Below are 19,581 nucleotides of genomic sequence, written 5' to 3'. Positions count from 1 at the left end.
CGGAGGCAGCGTTGGTCCAGGTCTCAATGAAGAAGGCTATGTCAGGCGAGAGAGAGTCGAGTAGGTTCCAGATTTCCATGGCGTGTTTGAGTATGTTGCGCACGTTGAGAAGGATGCATCTTAGGAGGGTGTCGCTGTCACTTGTGTCTGTGGTGCCGGGGGTCAGGGTGGAGGTGAAGGTCTGACAGCAGTGGAGGCAGGAGAACTGGCTGTGGGTCGAGTTTCACCATACTAATTCAACACTAATCCTTATGGGTTCCAGAGTAGCGTGCTACTTGCCAAAAAAGTGCTTCAAAACCCCATCAGGGGTAGGAAGTGCTATATAAATACAAACCTCTTTCCCTCTTCTATCCAGCCACCTACCCTTCTCTATGCAAATAACTGAATAACATATCCACCACTCAAATTACTTCATATTTCACTATACTAATTTTCAACACTAATCCATTATGGGTTCCGGAGTAGCGTGCTACTCGCCAGAAAAGCGATTCAACATCCATCAGGGGTAACAGGTGCTATATGAATGCAAACCTTTCTTCCCCTTCTATCCCTCCGCTATCCTTCTCACTCCAAATAACTGACTAATATCCACCAGTTGAATTACTTTTATATTGCACCATATTAATTCACCACTAATCCTTTCTGGGTTTACGGAGTAGCGTGCTTCAACGCTCCATCAGGGGTAACAAGCGCTATATAAATACAAACCTTTTTTCTTCTTCTATCCTTTTGCTATCCTTGCGAATCCAAATAACTGGATATGTACTTGCATGTTTCACTATACCAATTCAACACTAATCATTTATGGGCCCCAAAGTAGCGTGCTACTTGCCGAAAAAGCGCTTCGACGCCTCGTCAGGGGTAGTAAGTGCTATCCAAATACAATTACAATACAATAAGTTATATTACTTCACTAAAAGCACTTATAGCTTTTATAAACATGAACCGAGACCATCCCTGCCCCGGGCTGGCGACAATGCCATTAGTAAGAGGCAAGTCAGTTGTCATGTGCCCACATTTTCATCGATAGAGCAACATTGTAGTCTATTAAATTAAGCAAAATGCGTTTTTGTACAGCTCATATTCTGAACTCACGTATTTGAAGGTACTTTCCTGTGCGATAATGAAGAAAAAGCAGATCGGTGAAATAAAATATTTGCCTAAAATCACACACATTGGTTAACCAGCAAACCCGGGATTAATTGCATGTTTTCTAGTTTCACTTCGTACAAATCAGACACTAAATGGATATCTATTTGTCTTTCATTTTTATCTCAAATATTAATGATCTGCTTTTCATTTTCTGTGCATGAGGTAAAGAGAGGGAGGAAAGCATAACCCACATAGAAAGAAGCTCAACTCATTTTGGGCTCGTGGATCTAGGTGGACCGTGAGCCAGAGGCAGGCACCTGGCTCGAGCCAGGTCTGTGCTTTCAGTGGCTCGCCCACCTGTTGGTAAAACAAGAGTATCTTCGGGTGTTCGACTTTTAGTTCTGAAAGAGGAATTGTGTTGCAAAAGTACACTCCCACAAAATATATTGGAGGTCAGCAAAAAACATAACTTGAGAAAATGCACATTGTTTGCTTGAAAAGAAAGAGTGTAGTTGGACTTACTTTGTAGCGCCCTCTTCCAGGATGTGGACCCGGTGGAATGACTGGGCTGCTTGTTCAATCATCGCCAGTTTAAAGAAGAGACTCACGTTCAAAATGACGAGCAACAGCAAGCTGGAGAGAAAGAGAAGAAGCTCCTTTAACGGCAGTCACCGTGCTCCCAGGTAACATTAGCAGCCATAAGCAGAAGGTTACTTAACCACTGGAAGGAGTATTTCTGATGGATAATAACAGTTGTATAATGGACTCCTCGCATTATGCACTCCCTATGCCTAGATGCCATAGTGGGACGGACATCGTTTTTCTGAGGCAAAAGATGTGCAACGCCCTAGGTGCTGCCAGGCGACTCTAGGAGCTGTGGGTCTGCCGGAAGTGTATACGGCACCACCGGAAGCACTCCCCTCAGTTCATTACATTGTTACATTTTAATCCATTATTAAAAATGTAATTAAATATACATTCAAGCAAATACATACCAAAATTGGAATGATGGTTAGTTTTAAATGTATTATAATACAAATATTTCAATTTAATTTAATTTGATCTACGTTATGTTTTGGGTTCCTTCTCACATTCTCAACTCTTTTTACACTCATAATTTTGAATTAGGTGTGTAAAAAGTGCCAACTGCTGGCACAAATAGACACTGGGCCATAAAAGCAGAACCTATAGAATAATAAATTGCTCGATTTTCTGCAGTTGCAATTTTAGGACTATGAGTGAGAACATGTGTTCCCAGGGGAGGGGCAATGGCATAGATACTTGGATGTTAAAGAACAATGCAAAAAGTCATATCTTTGTGGGCATTCAAGCGTTGCTGGTGGGTTTTCATGGAAATGTACACGACTTTACTTAGAGCCTCATTCAACGGTGCAGTTTGATTGAATAAAATCCTAGTCACAGACAACCTAAAGGGCACAAGTTTCCTTTACCGTGACAATGAGAACCACTTTATTCACAATCTGGAAAAACAAATGAGAAACCAGGAGTTTGGTTTGATCTGATAGGGAGAGCACCAGCTTCCAACACTTGACGTGGAGCCAAGTTTGCTCACTCCTAGAATGGAAGCACCGAAGGAGGTTTACCAAGGCTTTGGGGTTCTCCGACTGAGCTGCTAAGCAACGTAATATGTGGTTTCTACGACCAGCTTCCCCCACTGTCATTACTTGATGCATTATAAATGAGATTAAGAACACATGAAATGTGTTACTTGCCTGAAACTCTAGTTCTACAGTGATGGTATCTTTCGTAGATTCAAATGCTTGAATCATTCCCCATTGTCATGACTAGGGAACAGCTGGTACTTTTAAAATAGCGTTAAACAGTGTAACAAGCACTTGCAATGCAATAGGTTTCACATTACTCATAGGTGGAGCTCTGGCATTGCATTATTATGTGCAACGCCAATAGCTCAAACTTTCAGTAATGCGAGACCTAATGCATTCCATCTACTTCTTTAGGACTTGTGCCCCGACTTAGGGAATCAGGACATGTTTCTGGACCTGCATTAATTGAAGTATTGTCGAATGATTAACACAATAGGACTAAATAAACCAGAATACATAGAAGGATGATGCGTGGCATGAGTAATTCAGAAAACAGGTAAGAATTAATGTGAAGCATCAGTGATGTAACAAACCAACACTTCACCAGATGAGATCGAAAGACGTTGTCTTTCTGTTTTGTCGTGTTTGTTATTACGATGTAAACCTTTGTTGTAGGCGGACAAAGGCGCCCTCCCAGCTACTGTGCAATGTCGTCTTAACTCTGCTTTCCAGCGCGAAAAATACTGGAGACGCGACAGATCGACAGAGCTCTCCTTTGACTTATTAGTTCTCCTCCACAGGCAGCTTGACTGTGTCTTGACGTTTCAGTAGAAGTGCTCTAAACATTCTCCAGACTGAAAATAAGGTGTTTCATTTTAAAGCTAATCAGTGTTCTGCTCCAACTCAGATATGCTTCTGAAAATGAAGTATCTTGCCTTTCCTCTTGAGGTGTAACTCCAAATTCTTAATGGTGAAAATGCTTTGGAGTACAATATCTCAAAATAATAGTTCTGTTGAGGGGTTCGTGCACAGGTTCATTCTAAGCCAGCGAAGTCAAGCTGAGAGCCATTGGTTCAACCTCAGGATCTTCCTGCCAGATGAGGAGCTGGTCTGGGATTGGTAGCTCACCTTATACACCCGAGCCCCACTCCGCCCAGATATTTCTGCTTCCCTGTCTCTTCACAGACAGAGAATTGATCGCTTTCAGACAGTTCTGAAACTTTAAGGCTGACAGCTGTTGAATGTAAAACTCTCCTGCTACCGACCACAACTAGGATTTTCTCCATAAGTTATGTGTTATGTTGTTATGTTATATGATTTGTAAAGCGCACAGCTGCCTAACCAAATGGGCGTCCCGGCGCTAATCCTGAGCAAAACATAACTGAGATCAGAAAAAGAGAGACAAAAAATATTTTCAAGGGAATAAGTGAGTTTTGATGGCTTTCCTAAATTGAAAAAACTCCTCCATTTCCCGAATATGGACTGGTAGAGTGTTCCATAGTTTTGCTGCTAAAAAGCGGAAAGAACGTCCACCCGCTCTGCTTCGCTTGAACCGGGGGACTTCAACCAGGTTCTGGCCAGCTGATCGTAGAGCCCGCATGGGCACATACATATTCAGCAATGGCACTAGCATTTTAGGGGTAGACAGTTTTAAGATTTTAAATGAAATACATAAGGTCTTAAACTGTATCCGTTGAGCTACAGGAAGCCAGTGGAGTTTCCGAATAGTAGCAGAGGTGGAACTGAAACGGGGCAAACCTACTAAGGCTCTAGCAGCCGCATTTTGAATGCGTTGCAGACGGGAAATTTCCGCCTTATTAGCACCTAAGAGCAGTGAACAGGCATAGTCCAATGTGGACAACACCATAGCTTGAACAATTAGTTGCCTAGTAGCGGAGTCAAAGAATTTCAGGATTGCTTTTAGATTACGTAGTATGCCAAAACAGGTGGCGGCAACTTTTTTCGTTTGGGTGCCAAAGCTTAGTGCTGAGTCTAACTAGACTCCCAAGTTTTTCACTTCTTTCTTAGGTGTAGGAGCTATCCCTAAAGTAGAAGGCCACCAGTGGTCTCCCCATAACTCAGTGTTTTTGCCCACCAATAGCAACTCTGTCTTAGCGGCGTTAAGTTGTAAACAATTAGCTGTCATCCACTCTGCTACCGCAGCCAGACCTGCCTTGAACCTTACATGGTCCATGATGACACTTTCCGATAGGGCGACCACTAGCTGCGTGTGGTCAGCGTATGACACAATGTTAAGGTCCCACGCTTTGGCGACAGCAGCCAGTGGCTGAACGTAAAGATTGAACAGGGTGGGGCTCAAAGCCGAACCCTGAGGGACACCCTGCCCAATAGAGTACGCCCTAGAAAGGAAGGGAGGAGTGGAAACACGAAATGATCTGTCGGTCAGGAAAGACCTAAACCAGGCAAGGGCCATATCCGTGATCCCTGCCTCTTCAAGCCGATGGAGCAGGATATGGTGGGAGACAGTGTCAAAAGCGGCACTGAGATCCAATAGGATCAGTGCCGCCGTTTGGCCATGATCAAGAGTGGTCCGAAGAGGCTCCGTCATAGCCAAGAGCGCGTCTCCGTGCTATGACCGGCGCGAAACCCATGCTGAGTTTCATCCAGAGTGTCATTGGCATTTAAAACGTTGGTAAGAATAGAGTTTACATGGGCCTCAGCAATCTTCGGAGCCCAAGGAAGCAACGAAATAGGTCTAAAGTTTTCGGGCTTCAAGGGGTCTAAGGTGGGTTTTTTAAGTATAGGAGAAACCCATGCCTGCTTCCACTTAACTGGCACAGTGGCAGCCGAAAAGGAGGCGTTAATAAGGCTATGTAGCGGGGCTAAACAGTACAGAGAAGAGTCTCTGAATTGGGCAGGCTTAAGGGGGTCCGCCGGGGAACCAGATTTAATAAGCTTAGTTAGCTGATCAAATTTTTCTTCAGAGATTTCGGTAATAACCGATAGCTTGGAGGCAAGGCTGAGACTCGTTACTGAGCTACAGCAAGGCTGTGATACAGGGGTAAAGGCGTGATAAATACCCTGGATCTTCTCCACAAAAAAGGAAGCTATCTCTTCGCACTGAGCCGCCGAAGTTAAAATATTAGCGGATTTTTTTCTGCTGAGTTCTTTAAGAATTTTAAAAATGACCTTAGCCGGGTTAGAGCTAATTTTTATTTCAGTGGCATAGTACTCCGCCCGAGTCCTGCAAATGGCTTTAAGATAAACTTTAAGTTCTTTTAGATAGCAGGTCTTTTTCTCAGAGGAATAATCTTTTCTCCAGTCGCGTTCGTATCTTTTGCAGATCTTCTTGAGGCCCGCCAAAGTATTGTTGTACCAAGGATTGGCGTCCTGCATGCGACCTTTACCCCATGTTGCTGGAATAAGTCTATCCAGTGCCTGGGTTAACCAAGTGCAAAAAGAGTCATAACCTGTTTCAATATCAGCAAAAGGGTCTAGTGGATCAGATTCCATAAGGGCATGAAAATCTGCTAAGCGGAGCTTACGCCAGGGTCTTTTGCGCACAGCTCTTTGAGTTTTACACATGTTAGGGGTAGAAATACATATATAAAAGGGCCCGACACATTAATATGGCAGATGGGAGCTTGGCTGTTTGTGCGGCATGACCTTTGCTGTGTTTTCCAACTGTTGCTTTTCAGGCAGTAAGAAAGAGTGCACGTTTAATGGCTTGTTTACCTCGGTTTATCATGATCCCAGCAGATGACTGCCGCCATTTGTGCATTTTTAACATGATAATGACAGTCACTCCATGGCGCTTATAAGCAACAGTTGTAACAAGCCAGGATATGGGCAGCGTAGACGGAGGAGGCGGGGCTGTAGATCTGGTTGCTGGGAGGGGGTGGAGAAACAGACACGAAGGCGACGGAGCAAGATTAATCAGGCAGGGGGTGGGAGGAATGAGATAATACAGGCACCCGTGTTAAAGTGAAAGCGGGTGCCTGTGTCGAGCCTGCAGTAAGAGAAACTGAATACAGAAAGTAGTGCTTACGGACTAAATAAAAGGTATCATGTAACAACCAAAGTAAAAGGGCCAGTCGCTATGGGAGGTTACAATTAAAGACAAGGCGGTACCAAGGAAGAGTAATAAGCCTATTTACGAATCGGAATCCAGCATTTAGGAAGGACTATGACAAGGGGCTTATATTCCATATCCATACCTCACTATAACAAGTCTCGCAGATCAGTGCTTGCGCGCTGTCTCTAGGCTCGACCTAAAAATGGCAAAGGCCTAACACCTGTTTTGATTTACTAGGACACCCACCTCATTTCAAACTTCAGACAATGAATGGGAAGTGCAGAGCCGCTGACCGGATAGGAGAGAGGGTCACTTGTCAATCTATTAAAGATACCAACGCTGGAGAATTGGAGTTACAGTGGAGTAACTAATTTCTCTTCCAGCAGTGGATCTTCCCTAGATTCACATACTTGAATCATACATGCAAGAAGTGAGAAGCAGGTTTATCTTCAAAGAAACAGATTGCCTAGGATCGCTTAATCGATGGAAGAGTCTGCTGTTGTATTCAAGTGCAGGTAATTGTTTTGTAAATATGCACCTGATTTTCCAAATAGGCCCAAGCAATGTCTGGAAATGGCACTCCAACCTTGAGTACAGCTGTCACTGACATGTGTCTGTAGGGTGTGCCATTGCCCTACCCTTCCAGCAAGGAATGCCCTGTTTAAATTGGGGATGGGACCCGTTTTGACAACCAAAAATGAAGAAGAGTTGATTGGATGTTCTTGTGGTTCTGTACATGTAAAATATGATGTCCCTGTAGACGTCTAGAGTGTCTAGGCCACTTTCAGCCACTTTCAACGTGTTTGGAAAGAAAGAATGAAAAATAATAGGCTTATTCAAATGGGAGTCGGAAGGTACCAAGGGCATGAACGTCAGGTTAGTGCATAAAGTGCCTTTTCCCTTCGAATATTGCAGATATGGTTCTTGTATTATGCAGGCTTAGACCTCCCCAACTTATTTTGCTGATGTCAAAGTCAAGAGGAGTGCTGTCTTCAAGGAAAGATACTAGAGATCCGTCTTGTGGATTGGTTCAAAAGGCAGCAGTATATGCTGACTGAGCACTGTGTTTGGTTCCCATTCATCAAAGGTTGTCGGACTAATGATAATAATAACCCAGCATTTGTAAAGCGTGAACTAATCACCCCTAAGGGTCTCAAGGTGCTGGGGGCCGTTGGGGAGATTAAGCAAGCTTTTGCGCAGAGTCACAGGGTGTTGGGCTGGGCTGCCGCTGGCGATCGAACCGTGAGATCCGTGCTCCGGAGTCAGCCGCCATGGCCGCTGCGCCAGACCTCTCCTCATTAGGGGACTAGGGGGGGAAAGGTTTAAGTAAGCCTTTCAAGAATTGTTTGATGACTTTGAGAAAATAATGGCGGAGAATCACCAGACCTTCTGAACCTGAATATAGCAGGCGGATGGATTTTGACTGATGTACACTTTAGGCCTTCTCTGGGCAGATGGATTTGGCATGGCTGATTCGGTGCTGCTGTACAGATTTGAGAGTCAGACCTTTAATCTTGCACCAAATGTAGAAATGTAGACATTGCAGGACTTAGTCATACCAGGAGCACATGCCTGCCCCAGTACGGTCCTACAATCTGCAGAGGTGTCCAAATGTCTGACTTCTAGGTGGTCAGGAAGGTATCGTTTCTTACCTGTAAATCCAGTTCTCTCATAGGGGTATTTCCATGATAGTCATAAGCCTTGAATAGTCCTGCCCATCTGCGGGGACCCCGGAGCACTTAATCCAATATAACTTCTTAATTGCTGGAGTTCGCCTTTCTTCGGGAAGGCCTTGAAAAGTCACTTAAGAAAGTCATAATGCAGCCTAAGGACCGGCTACAATGGCCAGAATTCTTCATCTTGGAGCCTGTAAAGTAATATGCACCTAGTGCATGAAACAAATCTTTGTAAAGGAACAGAAAAAGAACCTTTGCAAACCCTTTATGTATGAGAGAAAACAGAGATGAAGTAGAGGGCAATGTTGCCTAGAGGCTGCCATTATAAGTAAAGAAAAAAAACTGTTACTTTGAGAGCAGAGAGACCTCCAATATCCCATCATGCTCAGCCGGAGGCAGTTACTTCAGTTCTTTTTGAAGGCTGTATTAGCTGATTAATAGCGGAGCATGAAAGTGTCTGTCTACTCAACCGGGGAGGAGGGAGGGTTGCTTATGACCATCATGGAAATACCCCTACGAGAGAACTGGAGTTACAGGTAAGAAACTGTACCTTCTCTCGTAGGGGATTTCCATGTATAGTCATAAGCGTTGAATAGAATAGCAAGCTTATTACTCCTGAAGCCGGGGATTTGACAGAAACCAGAAGATATAGACACTGCTAGGCAAAGAGATTTCTGAGGGATGCCTGTCCTGCTTGAGCATCTTTGTCAAGGCAGTAGTGTCTAGTGAATGTGTGGACCGATCTCCAAGTAGCTGCCTTGCAAATATCCACCAAGGGAATATTCCTCATCAAGGCTGTGGTAGCTGCCATGCCTCTAGTAGAGTGAGCTTTGGGCTTACCAGTAAGAGATTTATTAGCTAGCTGATAACAGCAGAGGATGCAAGAAACGATCCCCCTGGAGACTGACTGTTTGGAGGTAGGTAAACCTATGCAAACTGGGCCATAATTGGTAAATAGCTGTTGAGATTTGAAAATGGACTTGGTCTTGTCCAGACTGAATTTGAACACCCTCTTTACCAAGATTTGTGAAGGACTTTTCCTGTATGCTGTGAGTGCAGACAGGTGGATGCTGACTGAAGAGTATTGAAGGCCAGATTTAGCAAGGTGTAATAAATACGTGAGAATGGCCTCCTCCTGGCAAGAGGTAGGATCGATATGCCTGGAGGAGCACCAAATGCAAAATCTTCTTCATTTAAAGGCATAAGAAGTTTGTGTAGATGGTGGTTTTGCTTCTTTCAGAATATCCAGACAGTTCTGAGGTAGGTTTAGATGACCATACGAACAAGTTACTTAACTTTGGTAACAAAATATCTGTAAGAAACATTAGTTAGTGATAGATTCCTTACTTTAGAATTACCCCCAGGCATCAGACTGGATCCAGAAAGTTTTCGTCAGCTGTCGGTAGGCGTCGTCGTGCGGCTCCGCGTACGTCGTAGGTGTCGTAGTCGCCGAGATGACTTCTCTGGTGCTACTTAGACGCGCCCACGTGCGCTGACGTCAGTTCTGTACAAGACTTCCCGTGCCAGGAACGCAGAGCCATACAAGATACTGACCACTGGTGCATTGAAACTAGGGTCCTGAAAGGGATGACCTTAACCCTAGAAATCAGTTCGCAGAACAGGGAGAATGGGTGGGGCGGTAAAGAATCTATCACTCACTAATGTTTCTTACAGATATATCGTTACCGAAGGTGAGTAACGTGTTCATCTGAAAGAAACACATTAGTGATAGATTCCTTACCTTAGAAGCAATACCAACCCCAGTGGTGGGTCTGCGAACTAAGATCACACCAGAAAGTCACGGAGAACAGAACGGCCAAAGAAGCCGTATATCTGGACTTGACCGTCAAGGCAATAATGCTTAGTAGAAGTATGCAGTGAGGAGCATGTGGCTGCCTGACAGATGTCTTGCAGGGGGACACCACGTCCCAATGCAGTAGTAGCTGTTGTCGCCCTGGTCGCCTTTAGCAAGAGAATAACCGGCTTTGATACACAAGACAACCCAGCGGGAGATAGTCCTCTTGTGTACAGTCCGGCTTTTATAGGCATCCACGTAGCCAACAAAGAGCTGGGTATCCACCCGGAACTGTTGTGTGCGATTTAGGTCAAATGAGAGTGCACGTTTTTAGTCCAGACGGTGGAACCTCTCCTCCTCACTGGAAGGGTGCGAAGGCTATAAGAAAGTGAACAAGGTGATAGTTTGCCCGATGTGGAAGGCAGTGGCAACCTTTGGACAAGTGCAAAGCACAACCTTATCCGGATGACTCAAAAGAAAATGAGGCTTACAGGAAAGAGCCTGGAGCTCACTCACACGCCTAGCGGAGGTGATGGCAACCAAGAAAGCAGTCTTCAAAGCCAGTAAACAAGGATGACAGTTGTGAAGCAGCTCAAAAGGAGCGCACATCAAATAAGTAAGAACCAGATTCAAGTCCCACTGCAGCAACACAAACGGAATAGGAGGGAAAAGGTGAGTAATGCCTTTGAGAAATCGATTTACAACAGGGGACTTGAAAAGAGAGAGCTGATCAGGCAGCCTGAGAAAGGCCGAAATTGCCGAAAGGTAGCCCTTAATAGTGCCCAGAGCAGAGCCCTGCCAGACCAGAGAAAGAAGGAACAAAAGGACTGAGGGGCCCCATCCTGCCTTGCTTGTTGCAATACCACATGGCAGTGCTGTTGTCTGTGAACACCTGCACTACTCTCCCTTGGACAGAGGGAAGGAATGCTTTCAGTGCAAGTAGGATCGCCCAGAGCTCCAAAAGTTTGATATGGAGCCTGCACTCCACCGGAGACCAGAGGCCTCTGATCTTCGCCTCTCCCATGTGGTCACCCCATCCCAGGAGGGACGCATCCGTCACCACTGTGTGCTCCGGTTGGGGAAAGGAGAGATCTGCCGCTGAACTAACACTGGTTCGTGAGCCACCTCTGCAACTGTTGCGCAGTGCCCTCTGAGATCTGGACGAACTCGGACAGGTCCCCTTAATGCTGTGCCCACTGGAACTTCAGGTCCCACTGCAGAGCCCGCATATACAATCAGGCATGATTGGTCAGCATTATGCAGGAGGCCATGAGGCCCAGTAGCCTCAAGGTCATCCTGAACGAAACCCAGGACAAGGGCTGAAAGATCGGAATCATAGTCTGAATGTTCCAGACTCGCTGTTCGGGAGGATAAACCCGAAACTGCGCCGGGTCCAGACCCGCTCCGATTAAGAGGAGCTTCTGAGAGGGATTCAGATGCGACTCCAGCACATTGATGGAGAACCCCAGCACATTCAAGAGTTCAGCCGTAGTCTGGAGGTGGGAGACGACTGCCTGGGGCGAACCCGGCTTTAACAAGCAGTCATTGAGATAGGGGAAGACTGAAACTCATGATCTGCGCAGATAAGCTGCGACCACCACTTTCGTGTACACTCGAGGGGCGCTGGTAACACCAAAAGGAAGCACGGTGAACTGAAAGTGCTTATGGCGTACCGTAAACTGCAGGTAACGCCGGTGCGCCGGCAGGACGGGGATATGAAAATAAGCGTCCTGCAAGTCCAATGCTACCATCCAGTCTTGCAAAGCAAGTGTGAGCATCTTGAACTTCTCCTTCCGGAGGAAGCGATTGACGTTCCGAAGATCTAAGATAAGACGCAGGCCCTTGTTCTTCTTTGGAACCAGGAAGTAGTGGGAGTAACAACCACAACTTACTTCTGGCGTTGGAACGCGCGCAATGGCCCCCTTGGCCAAAAGGGCCTCAATTTCCTGCTGAGGAAGTGCCAAGTGATCCCCCGACTTGCGGTGGGACTGAGGTGGCATGGCTGGAGGGGTAGTCTCGAAGGGGAGGGAGTAGCCCCGTCGGACTATCTGCAGAACCCATCTGTCCGCAGTGATGGTGAAATCTGCCACCCACTGGTGTTTGGTGGGCCTGAAATCGAACTAGGAAGGTTTGGAGGCAGTTGCGGCAGGGGAGGTGGTGAACTGACCCGCCCGCTGGGCTTGTGACCCACCTCTGCGGGTCCCAAGTCCGCGGCTACGCTGAGACTGTTGCTGCGCAGGCCTGTGGCTCCTAAACAAACGTGTCTGGGCGCCCCTTCCTTGGCCACGAAAGGAGTGAAAAGCAGAAGCGGAAGGAATGCCCGTGGCCGAAAGGCCTAAGGACTTGGCCATAGCCCGGAAGTTGTGGTTCTGAAATTCTCAAACCTGTCTGCATTTTAATCTTGCCCTCACGTAGGCCAGTGAAGTAGGCCCAACGAACAAGTGGCTTTGCCTACTGAGTTCGTGCATATATTAATTTGGGTTTCTCTGACTCTGAATGAACTGCAGAGAGAGTAACCCTTTTTCACCTGAAACTGACCTTTTGCAAAACCAGTTTCGCTAGCTGATCGTTGTCTGAGTTTTTCAATCACTGATCAGGACCTTGTTAACCATTAGTTTCCTTGCGCATATGTTATCTTAAACAATATTGAAATGGTTTCTTTCCTTAAAGATTTTCATTTCTGAAATATGGGTTTTCGCTATGTGTCGTGACTGCCATTTAGTGTTACTTTTTATGTAGGCCTTAGAAGTTAGTTTGTGAGCAAAGCAGTCTGACCTGTTGTGAATCATATATACACATTAACCAGGGATTTCTTCGTGCGCTGGAGTTAATTTTAGAAGCTGGCCTTTCACCTAGGAATTGACCCTGCCAAGCCAATTTCCCTGCAAGATCGTTATTTACCTTTTCCAATCACTATTCAAGACTTTTGTTAACTTTTAAAGTTTCTTTACATATTTGTTATCTGGCACATTATCTGAAACTACTTTTCCTGACTATTTCTTCATTTCACGGGTTATGCTTTCAATTAAGGGTTTGTGCGGGCCTTCCAGATTATTATTTAGATATGCCTAAATATTAACTTGTGGGTTGGGACACTGTAAAATGAGCTTTACTGTATGATGCGGTGTGATGTCATGTACTTTCTATTGGTTGAATTTTGGTGCAGGGGTGTGCATTTTAAATGTACCTTTTTGTGTATAAATAGGGATGTTTCGCCTTAGTAAAATTGAGAAGTTTCTTGAGTTGTACACCGTGTTGTATTGCTGGGATTTCTGCTACTAGCTGCAGCTAATAAATTTGATCTCTGACGCCACCTAGAAGTATTCCGTGTCTCTGTATACCAAGGCAAGGGAACCTAGAGGACTCTGGGCGTGTCTCTGATGCCGCTGGGAACTTGAAAACCCGGTTCTTCAGTTGGCGCGACCAACGCGGGCCGACTTCAGTGGTACCGGTCCAAGCCTGAAGATTGCGAGGAGCCAGGTGAGGAAATTCTGGAGGAGGGCCCCCACTTCATCGACCCCTGCATGTTGCGTGGACCAAAGGACTTTTCTGCGAGGCTTTCTGCTTTCCAACGGCTGCGAAGGACTGCTGCCCTGACTGTCGCCTTGTCTTGGACCCTCCGATTGATGTTTGTAAAGCGAGACGATAGACGGTCTTCTGGTGGCGTGACAGATATTTGGTTAAGTATAAGTGGGTCGCTCCCACGACTTTGTTTGATTCCTTGGTTTTGATTTGGCTGCTGCAGTATCCAAAGCCGAAGGGCTTGTATATTTACGAGTGTATCATTTTTTGATTCCCTTTGAAGTTTCAAACCAGACTAGTGAGCAAGATGCCTGGTCTTGGTAAATTTGGTAATTGGTTTGTTTGTGGTAGTAACAGGGATTCCCGATTGGAGGATTCATGTCCGATACCTCCGGTTGGAACTCCGACTTATGAACTTTACTCAAAACACGGAGTGGGCCCTATTACTTATAATGAAGTATAGGTCTGCTACACTAAAAAGGATGGTGTTTTACAATGGCCCCCACATGGTAGTTTTGAAATAGAGATTTTAGACAATCTAGAAGTTAAGCTATTTAAGAAGAAAGCCCGGCCGGCAATGTTTGACTCTTTCCGCCTTTGGCGTAAGGAAGCCAAACAGAGAGAAATTAAGCAAGCAAAGAGAGATAGGAAAGATAAAAATATGTCAGTATTACAAGCTGCTAGACAGTTTAAGGAAGATGGAGAAGAGCGTGCGAGTGAAGTCTTAGATAGACAGCGTTGCATGGCCATAGATAAATGTTATCTGGCCTTGCCGTCTTCTCCTCCGAAAGTGATGGAAGACCCTGAAAAAGATCCTTTGATCTCTCATTTACTGAGATTGCCTCCTCCCTATGTGCAGGGTGCTACTGCGCCTCCATTACCCCCAGTTGTCCCACCCTTTGTTGTTCAACCTCCTGCTGTTGTTCAGCCACCCGGTGCTCCACAGATGGTTTGCCTTCTCCTGCGCAACCCATTCTAGGGTCGCCAGCCTTGCTACCAGCTTTGCCTCAAACTCCTTTGCCTTCTGCTTCTGCATCTTTGACTTCTACTGTTCTTGTCCCTACGCCTTCCTTGCCTTAGAATACTTATTCTCCTGTTCTTATGTCTGCTTCTCCTTCTGTTCGAAAACGAATGACAGAAACTGTCTCTAATTTGTTGTCACCATTGTTTGGGTCACTGAATATGACCCCTGTTTCGGAACGTAAACAGAGTCGTAGTCAGCTTTCTAGTTCTGAAGAACGGACAGTGTTGGATTTGTTGGCTCGTAGGTGGATTTTAAATGCTTCGAGGTATAATTTGCCAGCAGTTATGGATGTTTTCTTTCAGTGGGAACCGCCTAAGCAAAGGTATGTTTTTGATGTAATTGGTACTTTTTTGCGTCAGGAATGGGAAGATAATGAGTTGGGTCCGATTCCGCAGGATGTGCTTGATGTTCAGTCAGATTTTGCCAAAGGGATGATAGTGGAATCTGATGTTACGGATGCCGTAGAGACGATACTTGCTTTCAGATCTAGGCTTTCGCCTCAGACATTGTATGAACCTGATTCTTCTATTAGGAGGAAAGTGAAACAGTACCCTATGAGAGAAGTTCCTCCGGTATGGAAAGAAGCAGTTCAGGCTAATGTAAATTTGGGTATTCAGGCCGCTCCGGCTCATTTTCAGCGAGTATGGGTACATGTCCCTTGGAAGAGAGCAAAGGTCTTGGTTCTTAAGCAGACCTTACCTGACCCTCGTAAGAATCCTGCTGGTTATTACAAGGAGTTGTCCCAGACAGTTGAAGCCTGTATTATGAATTTAGCTGACATCGATATGTTGATGGGTAATGTAGTCCCTCAACCCTTGTGGGCGAAGATTCGTCATGAGAATCATGCTGCTGAATTAGGTGATACCTGGGCGAATATTGTTGCTGCAGATGGTAGACAGGAGGGAGGTGCTAAACCTGAACCTCTAGTTTCAGAATTGCCAGGTAGAATTATTAATCTGATGAAAACGATGATGCCAGCTTTACGAGTGAATTGGGATAAGTTAGCAGCATGTAAGCAGAAGAAAGACGAGAGTGTATCTGATTTCTTCACTAGGTTTGAAGAAACGTTTATTGATCATAGTGGTCAGGATATGAGTACGGAGGGTGGTCAAAGGTTGTTTGTGGATAAATTTGTCTTCCCGAATTTTCTAATAAGGTAAAGGACTCAGAGTTCATGGGCTGTCTCTTCGGCGGCCCAGATATTGGCTACTGCACAATATTACGAGAATAGGGATAAAGATAAGAAGGATAAAGTGGAGAAGAAAACTAAAGAGTTAAAGACGAAAGTTCTTTTGCAGCAAGCTTATCCGCCTCGTCCGAATCAGCCTCAATTTCGGCAACCTCCACAATTTCAGAGATTGTTACAGAAGCCCGAGCCTTATGTTCAGCGATTCTTTCCTGGCCCTAATCAGTGTGTTTATTGCAGAGAGGAAGGTCATTACAAGAATAGTTGCCCGGCTTTGTTACAGCGTGCGAATGGTGTATCAGGTCAGAGAGGTCGTGGTAGTTTTTAGCAAGCTCCTAGGGGTAGGGGACGTGGTGTGATCCCTCAGAATGAGCGTTCCTCTTCCCTACAGAATTCTGCGAATTATTTTGACAGACAGAATGTGCCGAGTGGTCAGTCTGCCCAGTATTATGTTGAGGATTACTATGTCGAAGGTGAGAGTTCTGGTTATAATGATAACTAGGACAGCCAAGGACAAAGTGAGGGAGTAGTGTCAGTTCCAGTAGACCAGAGTGGACCATATGTTGAAGGGAATACATCAGGTGTGGTAGAACCTTTTCTTTTGGATACTGGTGCGATGAAGAGTTCTATTATGCACTCTAAACATCCTGGCGCACCTTTGTCTGGCTTGACCAATGTTTCAGTAGGATTTTCAGGCGCCCCAGTTCGTAATCCGGTTTCTAGTCCTTTGTCCCTTTCGATTGGCCCTTGTGAATTGGAAGCTCCACTTATTTTAACGACTGGTTGTGGTGAGAATCTGTTGGGTTTGGACTTGCTGAAAAGATTATATGCGACATTACATTGTTCTCCTTCAGGAGTACAACTTACTCTTGATAAGAAAGTGATTTCCCCAATGTATTTGTCTAAGGATTGTTTGCCACTGGAATTGCGTTCGCTTCCTGATACACTTTGGGCTACAGGTCCAAATGATGTTGGTCTTTTGCAGATTCCACCTTATGTTGTCACGCTTAAGTCAAATGCTAGGCTACCTCGTATTCCTCAATACAAGATCTCGAGCGATGGCGAGAGAGCTCTTTTAGCGATTGTTTATGATCTGGTTGAGAAGGGTGTAGTTGAGGAAACGAGAGGTAATGTTTGTAACAGTCCTGTTTTGCCTATCCTTAAACGTACTGATGCTTCTCAGCCACCTGTGTACCGGTTTGTGATCGACCTTCGAGAGGTAAACAAGATAGTCGTGCCACAGTTTCCCTTGGTACCTGATTTTACTGCTTTGTTGACTTTGATTCCTGCTTAGGCAGCTTGGTTTTCTGTCATCGATTTGAAGAATGCTTTCTTCAGTATTCCTATTGCTGAGGAGAGCAGGGATATTTTTGGCTTCTCATTAGGAGGCCGAAGCTTCCGGTTTAAGAGAGCTCCCCAAGGTTATTGTGAAAGTCCCTCCATCTATAGTCAGGCGTTGAAAACTCAGCTTGACGGTTTTGTGTTACCTGTTGGTGCTACTCTTATTCAGTACGTTGATGACTTGTTGATTACTGCGGATGATGAAAAGTTTTGTAAAGAGGCTACTCTTTCTTTGTTGCGGTATTTGTCTGACCTTCATAAAGTGTCACCTTCAAAGCTGCAATATTGTCGCAAAGAAGTGACCTACTTAGGTCATCTCTTGTCGAAGGAGGGAAGGAGATTGACCCCAGAACGAATTCAAGCAATTGTGCAAATGAATGTACCATCCACACAGAGAGAAGTGCGTGCCTTTTTAGGTATTACATCATATTGTAGACAGTGGATCCCCAATTTTTCACCTCTGTTAGCATTGACCCTGAAAGATACTCAGCATCCTCTTCCTTGGTCTGACAAATGTCAGAAAAGTTTTTCTGAACTACGCGATTCATTGTGTTCGGCTCCTGTGTTGGGTACTCCAGACTATAGTAAGCCTTTCACGTTGTACGTGCACGAGAGAGAAGGTTGTGCGTTGTCAGTGTTGACACAACCATTTGGGGACAAGCAGCGTCCATGTGTGTATTTCTCCTCTACGTTAGACCCAGTTGCTAAGGTGTTGCCGAGTTGTCTGAGAGCTACAGCTGCAGCGGCTGTTTCTATTCGACAGTCTGCTGGTTTGGTATTGGACAACACGTTGATCGTGATGGTCCCACATGCAGTGGATACCTTACTAAACAGGACTAAGACACAGCACCTTACTAGTGCACGTCTGTCAGGTTACGAGTTGACATTGTTGGCTGGTCATGTGCACATTAAAATATGTAATGTGCTGAATCCAGTTACGTTGTTACCGATCTCTACAGAGACGGATCCTCAGGAACAGCATGATTGTTTTCTTCGTACAGAGGAAGCAACGAAAGCTAGAGTTGACCTCAGGGATACTCCCCTTGCGAATGTTGATGGTACACTATGGGTAGATGGTTCGTGTTTTACGCTTCCGAATGGTGAAACGACTGCAGCGTATGCTATTACAACTTTACATACAGTTGTTGAGACAGCACGCATACCACAGAATTCTGCGCAAGCAGCAGTATTGATTGCACTGACTAGAGCATGAGTGTTGTCAGAAGGAAAGCGAGTGAATGTTTACACCGACAGCCAGTATGCATTTGGAGTTGCCCATAGTTTTGGGCGTTTGTGGAGAGAGCGTTGGTTCCTTACTTCCCATGGAACGAAAATTCAGCATGGGCAGTTGGATGAACTTTTGGAATCTCTCACTCTCCCAAAGCAGATTGCAATTATGAAGTGTAGTGCGCATAAGAAAGTTGTGGACGATGTTGGTCGAGGGAATGCGTTTGCGGATGAAGTTGCGAAGGAAACGGTGAAAGACATGATGAGCCGTATGTATGTTGCAGGCCCAGCTAATTGGGTTATGGCTGGTGGAATGTGTGAAGACACAATAGAAAGTGTGAAAATGATTCAGGCTGAAGCGACTGAGAAAGAAGTGAGTGTTTGGAGAGAAACTACAGGTATGTTGGATTCGACAGGTTGTTGGGTTGAGATGTCAGAACACCAGCGATGGCTGTTGCCAGATGCGTATGTGCTCCCACTGGTTACAATGGCTCATGGAATGGCTCACATAAGTTCGAAGGGAATATGCAAGTTGTTGGCTCCAGTTTGGCAGAATGCTGGAATTCCGAAATGTGCAGAGAACGTGGTGAAACATTGTATGATTTGTCTGAAGTATAATCCTGGTAAGGGAACTCCAACTCCAGCTGGTCATTTCGCTCCTCCTACGTATCCGTTTGAGGTGATACAGCTAGATTATATACATATGGAGAGATGCAACAATTTGAAGTATGTCCTTGTGGTTGTTTGTGCCTTTTCCAGGTGGATAGAGGCCTACCCGCTAAAGGATAATACTGCCTTGTCTACAGCCAAGGTTTTGCTGAAAGAGTACTTCCCTGGGTATGGTTTGCCGAGAATTGTATGGTCGGACAATGGGAGTGAATTTGTGGGTCAAATCATGAAGAAAGTGTGTGCTGGATTGGGAATAAATCAGAAGTTCCATGCAGCGAATCACCCCCAGTCTGCTGGACTTGTTGAATGTTACAATGGTACCTTGAAGCTGAATTTAGCTAAGGTACAAGCAAGCACTGGCCTTACATGGCGGGATGCCTTGCCGTTGGCTCTTTTGTCAACAAGGACGACTGTGCATTCTCGAGTGGGACTTAGTCCGTATGAAATT

At 45.3% G+C, this 19,581-nt stretch overlaps 1 protein-coding gene across 2 annotated transcripts in view; it reads right to left on the bottom strand.

Annotated features, from left to right (window-relative positions):
- GRAMD1C (GRAM domain containing 1C) overlaps nt 1-19,581 on the bottom strand; it is a 1,543,720-nt gene that overhangs the window by 112,982 nt on the left and 1,411,157 nt on the right. For both annotated transcript variants that reach the window (XM_086935588.1, XM_086935589.1), the window contains one exon: nt 1,615-1,725. In XM_086935588.1, the coding sequence (XP_086791714.1) occupies nt 1,615-1,725 (111 nt within the window). The remainder of the gene's footprint in view (nt 1-1,614; nt 1,726-19,581) is intronic.

This window comes from Lissotriton vulgaris, chromosome 8 (assembly GCF_964263255.1).
Source record: "Lissotriton vulgaris chromosome 8, aLisVul1.2, whole genome shotgun sequence".
NCBI lineage: Eukaryota > Metazoa > Chordata > Amphibia > Caudata > Salamandridae > Lissotriton > Lissotriton vulgaris.
This window is presented reverse-complemented; position numbering and strand designations above follow the sequence as displayed.